This window comes from Neospora caninum, chromosome II (genome assembly GCF_000208865.1).
Source record: "Neospora caninum Liverpool complete genome, chromosome II".
NCBI lineage: Eukaryota > Apicomplexa > Conoidasida > Eucoccidiorida > Sarcocystidae > Neospora > Neospora caninum.
The window spans coordinates 356,256-363,649 of NC_018387.1; the positions used below are offsets into that span (position 1 = coordinate 356,256).

The following is a 7,394-nucleotide window of genomic DNA, read 5'->3' on the forward strand; positions in this document are numbered from 1 at the left end:
CATTTACATATATAGTTATATTTCTTGATTTTTTATATATGTGTATCCACCCATGTTTACTTACATGTGGATATACACAGATGTATCTACACACGAATCCGTGCTTTTGCACAACGATATACATATATACGTATATTTATATACCGATATGAATATATGAAACTATATGTATTTGTAGGTATAGGAGGGAGCCTGTGTTCTTGTTAAATAAACGGATAGATTTGAAGAACTGAAAGTTTGTCGTGGAGCGCTGACCTCTTCCCTCCGTCTTGGGTTTGTGGCCGAGCCAGCGCTCTTTTGGAACGATGCTGTTTAAAATAGCCACAGGTCGGTGCTGGCGGTTCCAGTGTCTTTATCGCCTGGACGAACAAGCGAAACATGTGCACAAATTCACGGCCTGTCCCGCATGCACATCCATAAAAAATTGCCAAAAAATGGAAAAAAAGATATATATATATATATATATATATATGTACATCTTGTAGGTGCATAGATATACATTTGCATAGGTGGATGGGGAAGTACACACATACATATAGATGTATAGATCTGTGTATACATGCATGTAGAATGGGTCAACTTTGTTCCAGGAAGAAACGCGACCTGTGGGCGTTCGCCACAACAGGGCTTATGAACTGGTTTCTTTCGTTCAGCAAAAAGAAATAAAAGTGAAAGAAAAGATATGTCGCGCCTGGCAAGAGTACACATCCTGCTTGCCGCTTCACGTGGCTGAGAAATCAAGACGAAACGCGAGAGATGAGCCTCCTCGAGGAAAGATTTACTTCCCGCACAGCGCAGACACACACCCGCATGCACATGCAAGAAACTGGCGCCCATCAGCACGCCTTCGCACTGTAGCGCCAGGTCCCTTAAAGCTCGGAGTTTTCTCTCGCATAAACAAAGGTGACCATTTCCTGTGTCCCACACAAATTTATACTCATACATATACATATATATATATATATTCATACATACAAATGTACAGATAAATATGCTTATATTTATGCACATACATTTATATATACATGCACGTGTGAATGAAGAGACTCTGAAGAATAGCTGGCATAGATACGGGCCTTTGTCATTTGGAGGGCGTTGCGTTCTTCCGGATCGGAAAACAAGCGGTTCTTCTTTCGAGGGTTCTGCGCCGAGGGAGGTTTCCACTAGGAAAAACACCCTGAGAGGAAGAGCGAGCGAGCGAGGACGAGCAGGAGAAAGACCGGAAAGGTATAGAGAACAACCCCGGAGAAAACCGAAGTGCGAGCTCGTCCCTATCCTGGAAAAAAAGACGAAAGTGTTCGATCCGGGGTGTCACGGAAGGCCGCATTTCACACGACAACGCTCGGGGGCCTTCTTGTCCGTCCTTGTCTTGTCAAGTTTCCATCAAAACTCTCAAGCAATCTCTTCCTTTTAGGCGTGTGCATCTCTCCTTTCTTTGTCTCTCCCTCTCTCTTTTGTCAGTCGGCGCCTTGTTCCCTGCATGCGCCTTTCTTTTTCTCTCCTGGGATTTCCCGTTCTCGGCCCTCTGACAGATTTCGCTGATCGCTGCTGTCTTGCAGTGTGTCGTGCTCCCTCGCCCCTTCTGCACAGTCTCCCTGCCTTTCTTCCTCCCTTGCGTCTAGGTCGCCCTGAGCGTTTCTCCTTTCGTCTTTGTTATTACCTTCCTCTTCGTACACTTCTCTCTTGCCGCTCGTCTCTCTTTCCTCTTCACTTCCGCCGCACTTCCCTTCTTTCCGTATCGTCTGTCCGTCTTCTCCGTGCGCCTCTTCGCTTCTTCTACTTTCCCTTTCTCCGCCTTCCTCCCTGGCACTCGAGGGTTTGTTTATCCTTGCTTCTTCACTGCCGTCTCCGTCTCGCTTCCGCTCTCGCGCATGCAGAGAGACGATCGCCTCCGCACTTCCTACAGACGGCGCGGAACTCCCCCCTCGCTCTACCTGCGAAGCTCCAGACTCGTGTGGAGAACAGACAGAGGAAGGAAAAGAAGGAGATGGAACAGAAGACGGAGAAGAAACAGGGGGAGAAGACGGAGGGTGAGAAGGAAAGGCAGACTGCGATGGAGACGAGCAGATCGTAGGCGAGAGAGAAGAGTGAGGGAACGGGGCGAGAGGCGAGCAAGGAGAAATCGGAAAGGACGACAGAGAAGAAGGAGAAGAAGGGAGGAAAGAAGGCGAGCTCGCCAGGAACTGACCAGGCGACAAACAGGCCGCGCACTCACTCCCACGTCTCGAAGAAAGAGACGAAAACGACAAACAGGAAGGAGACTGCGGACGGCCGGAGCTGTCGTGCCGTCCGGCGACGGGCGTCCTGAGGGGCGTTCTTGGCGGTGTCTCCGCAGAGGCGTCTTTGATCTCCTCACACCCTACCAAAGAGAGGCAGGAAGCATCGACTTCACCTTTTCCAGGTGACTCCGCTCTCGCGATTGTCTCCGAAAATGCAGGCGCCACCAGATCCTTGACGGGGCCGCCTGAAACAGACACCTTTTGTTCTTTTTCTTCTTTCCTCCCTCGCCTCTCCTCTTCTCTGTCTCTCTTCTGCGTTCCTTCTTCCTCTCCATCGCTGGCCCGATCTCGCCTCGCCTCTCGCTCGCCCTCTCTCTCCGGTTGTGTCGCACAGAAGCGACTGTCTCTCCTCGCTTCTTCTCCGGCCTCTTCTCGCCTTAACTTTCTCGTCCTCTTCTCTTCCTCTTCGCCTCTGTCATCCTGACCCGCCACCGCGTCCTGGGCTCCGTCCTGCTCAAAACGCTCGCCTGCCTCAGTCGCGATAAAGGCCGCCTCTTCGCCCTCTTCCACAACTGCTCTGTTTTCCTCTCCCTCTGCCTCCTCTTCTTCTCTTTCTGTCTTCGCGTTTGTTTCTTCTCTCTCTCCTCTCGTCCACGGACTCGCTTCAGCGCCACACGTCGCCTCACCCCGTCGGCCGTCTTCGCCCGTCTCCGCATGCTCCTTCTCTTTGTGTCTTGCCGCTTTCTCTGCCTCCTCGCCGGCGCTTTCTCTGCCGCCTCTCTCGTGCAACGTGGCCAGTGCCTGCTCTCGCTCGTCCTCCCCTCCCTGAAGGATCGGCGCGCCTTCTGCCAGGAACCGCCCTTCTCTTGTCTCCTCCGCCGCCTCTTTACTCCCGTTTCCGTTCAGAGCGTCCCCACCTCGGCCATCCGCGAAACCTCCCGCCGAACGCATGCCGTTCTCAAGCTTGTCCTCTCCCGTTTGTTCTCCGTCCGATCCACAGTCGCTCTGGAGTGTCCCAGTTGCCTCGAGCGTCTCCTCGAGCACGTGCTGCGCTCCCATGCCTCGCCCTCCGTTCTCAGGTTCGCAGTGCGCCCCAGATGCACGCGAGAAGAGACTGGAGGCTCCGGAGTCCTTCCTTGGCCCTTCCTCTTCTCTGGATCTTTCGGCTTCCTCTTCTGTCGCTGTTCCTCGCGGACTCTCTCCAGATCCGTCTTCTTCCACTCTTTCTCCCTCTCCTCTCTCTGCCCCTATTTCTTCCTCCCGCACACTTGACCCCTCTTCTGCCCTGTCAGCTTTTTCTCTGGCAGCGTCTTCTTCCTCTTGTTTACGTGCGTCTTCTTCCTCTTGTTTACGTGCGTCTTCTTCCTCTTGTTTACGTGCTTCTTCTTCCTCTGGTTTACGTGCGCCTTTTTCCTCTTGTTTAGGTGCGTCTTCTCCTCTGGGAGTGTTTCCTTCTTTAGGCGCGTCTTCCTCCTCTTCTCTGTGTAGGGCTCCCCCCCCTCCTGGCCTTTCTTCCCCTGCAACGGCTCTCAGGCGGTCTCCCGCGCTGGTGTTTGCTTCTTGCGCCCGGGCTCCGCCGTCGCTTTGACCTTCGCGCCTTTCCTCGCCTTTTTCGGACACCCTCGCGAAGCTGCTCGCCTGGAAAGCCACGCACTCCGGAGCGAACCGACCTCGTCTTCCGCTCTGAGTTTCCCTTCTCGCCTCCGGTAAAAGAGCTGTACCGGTAACTACCTCGGTACAGACAGCAGAGGAGCAAGAGGAAGAAGGCAACGGCGAGGGGAGAGGCGAGGTGGAGGGACACCGCGAAGAGTTGCGGCTATCCGGAACATCGCAGGATCCGCGTCTCTTTTCTTGAGCGCCGCGACGGTTCCACGTTTTCGTTCCTGTCTCCTTCGTCGCCTGTCGTCTTTGTCCGCGCTCCCCTGGGCCATCTCTCCTCGCCCGCGCGTTCTTTTGGGCGACGGCTTTCTCGCTGCTTGCCTTCGGTGCGCGAAGGTCGACGTCGGGAAGCGCTTCCAAAAGTGCCAGGAGCTTACCAAGGTTCTTGACCACGTTCTCGTCTCTCTTGGCAGTCGCAGGACCGAGCGTCTCCCACATCGTCTCAGCCGGCGCGTCAAGAGCCCCGTCAGCCTCGACGTTCTCGCGTTTCTCTCTCAGCACAGTTCTCGTGCCGTCGCCTCTCGCCACCCTCTCTGGACCGAAAGACGATGCAGAGCTGAAAGAAGAGCCAGAAGGCGAAAAACAAGCTGAAGGAGTCGGAGACAATGAAGACGAACTGGAAGACGAACAGGAGCGAAGCGGTGGAAGCGCACGGCGATGTCCGCGTTGAGAAGAAGATACAGAGGGAGTCCTCCCCTCAGCTTTTCTCTCTCGGGGGCTGCGCAGACCGGCTTCTCCGGTCCATGAAGAAGCCCAGGCAAGCAGCGCGTTCCAGGGCTGGTCCTCAGCTGCTTCAGTTCTTCGCGGTTCTCGCCTTTGTGTGCAGGCTGTCTTCAGGCGGGCTTCTGCCTCGAAGGAAAACCTGTTCTCCTCTCCACTTCGCGCCGCCTCGCCTGCATCCAGCGCGCGTTCAAGTTTTTCTCCCTTCGCGGCCTGCGCTGCGTCGCCTCGGCCCTCCCTGCCGTCCTCTGAAAGCGTCTCCGAGAGAGAACGCGACCTCGCGGGGCTGCGCCGCTCGGAACGCGACGTCCACGCCGCACTCGAGGAATTTCGGCTTATCGGAAGAGTCTCGACTTGCGACTTGGGCGACGCAGAAGACGGGGACTCTTTCGACGAGTCGGAGCGGCGAGAGAAGCAGAGGCGCGAGCGACGAACAGGCGAAGACACCGGCTGGTTCGCGGGAAACTTGCGCTGTACGTACACTCCAGACGCAGCGGGTGGTGTCGAACTCGCTGGAGCAGATGCGCATTCCGCGGCCCCCCGAGAAGGAAGATTTGCAAGGGACGCTGTCGCCTCAGCTTTGAAAGTGGACCCGCGAGTCACCGACGCGTGGTTCAGGAGAGGGGGTGTACAGGCACCTGAGGGCGCCTCCGTCGTGGTGAGGTCTTCTTCCCGGAAACCATCTGTTTTTTCCCTCGGGTCTCCTCCGAGAGAAGACGTGCGAGAAAGGGGACGCGGAGAAGCCATGGATAACGGCGAGCGTCCCGTTCGCTGTTTTGTCTGCTTTTCAGGCAGCACTTCCGGGGTGTACATACACCCGGACAGCGCCGCGTTGACCTGTAGACACACCGGGTCGGCTCGCGTGTGCGGCATCGCAGGCGTCCCCTGTTGCGTCGTGACAGCTTCCTTCGCTCTGTGCTCCTCTGCTTCTCGTCCTCGGTCCTCTTCTTTTTCGATTTCCAGTTGTCCTTCCTTCGGGTCCACAGCACCCGCCAAGGTTCCAGTCGAAGCGGCTCGCGGGGAGGACCGAGGAGACAAGGCGAGAGGCGAGCGCGCAAAAGGCGGCTCCGCTTGTCCTGCGAGAAGGCATGCCCGAGCCAGGCGCTCCTGCAGAAGCTCCTCGAGAACGGGGAGGTCTTGGCAGCATGCCGTCACTTCCGCTTCGAGTTCAAACAACTCGTCTTCTTCTCCCAGCTGCCGCCCTATGAAGGAACTTGGAGTCTCGCCTTCCCGTTTTCTTCTGCTCTCGCTTTCGGCTGTCTTCTCTCCCGCCGTTTCTGCAAGCGCACGCAAGGCTCGTTTTTCCAGGTCTCCCGCGGTGTCCCGCGGCCGGCGATGAGCCGCGCCGCGTGCGTCTTTGCGCGCAGGGAGACACGAAGACAGCATTTCCGGCTCTCGTGCCAGAAAGGTGGATGGGGAAGAAAGAGCGGAGACTCCAGCTGAATGCGGAGGGGCCGTAGAGCAAGGCGAAGGCAAGGCGTGTGTTGGAGACGGTCGAAAGCGAAGAGACGTCCTGTCCAGAACTTTCTCAATCTCCAAAGAGAGGTGCGAGAGCCACTGAAGACGCGCACAGCAATAAAAACCACGAAAACACGCGAATCAACACCCCTGCAGAGTCGCAAGTTGTGGAGGATCGATACGGTTACAAACATATGAATACGTAAGTATGTTTATTTGTATATTTGGGAATAGGGAGATTGGTGGACACAAGAGAGAGGGGCGCGACGCGGGAAAGATGCGGGAATGTTCTCTAGCGTTCGGGAAGCAGCCACAAGAACGGAGACGGCGCTGCGGGAGTGTCTGTTTTCCGTGGGCCACAAAGAAGGTTTAGGGTTGGCGGACAGTTCGAATTGCCGATTGAAAGGGAATATTTGCTTCTCTTGCAGACTTGCAGGACGTGCAGTCGCAAGGCCCTTGGAGGACAGGCCACGAAGGTCCGTGGTTGACCGCTCCTGGGACAGAAGGGGGTATGGGCGCAGGTGTACGTACACCTCGCCGCGCGAGCTTCTTGAGCGACTCGCAAAAGGCAGGCAGATGGGAGCGTGTGAGGAATGTCGCCTCACCTGTTGTTTCCTGAGGATCGAGGCTTCGAACTTGCGCAGCTCTTCTCGCTTCTCCGCCGTTTCCTTCCGCAACGCAACCGCCTTCTCGGCGCGAGAAGCGTCGGCGGCCGTCCTGCACGAACAAGCAGGGAGCAGAACAAGGAGAAAGAAAATGGGTGTCGCGGATACCCAAAGTCGAAAAAAGTGGAAGAACAGCAAGTGCGGAAGCCGCGGAGAAAAGAAGAGTGATGAAAAGAGAGACAAGAGAAGCGCGAAGAAGAGAGAAGACGAGTGGCAAGAACGAGCGATACACCTACCGTTCGTTATCTTCTGGGCCGTGTCCTTCTCTGTCGCGCGTCGTGCGTTTCATCGCCTCGTGAAGACGCAAGTCCTCCTGCACTCCCCAGAGCCTCTCTTTAACTTTTTCCAGCTCCTCCTCCTCCGCCTCGATTCGCCTTTGCTCTTCGTTCAGATCTTCACTCGCCAGGTCGAAATTTTCTGCCTCAGCTTGTGCCTCTAGTTTGCGCTTTAGCCGCGCGACTTCCGCGAGGAGCAGGGACTTCTTCTTTTCCACAGCGTCGAGGGCTTTTCGCTTCTCTGCCACGTTTCTCTCCAGCACCTCCCGCTCTGCCTCCTGCTGCGCCTTCGCCTCGCGCAGCGCCGGGAGCGCAGAGACAGGACGGTCTGCCTGCAGCGCCTGCACAGAGGGGAGGGGCGGCGCAGGAAGAATCGAGGTTGTTTGGTCAATCGACAT

At 56.0% G+C, this 7,394-nt stretch overlaps 1 protein-coding gene across 1 annotated transcript; it reads right to left on the reverse strand.

The window, feature by feature from the left end:
• Positions 1–312: 312 nt before the first annotated feature.
• Positions 313–7,394, reverse strand: NCLIV_004980 (hypothetical protein; the record flags this gene model as incomplete). Its single annotated transcript, XM_003880008.1, has 4 exons — positions 313–359; positions 2,216–6,155; positions 6,662–6,773; positions 6,958–7,394. The coding sequence occupies 4 exons, from the start codon at positions 7,392–7,394 to the stop codon at positions 313–315; spliced, it is 4,536 nt and encodes a 1,511-aa protein (XP_003880057.1).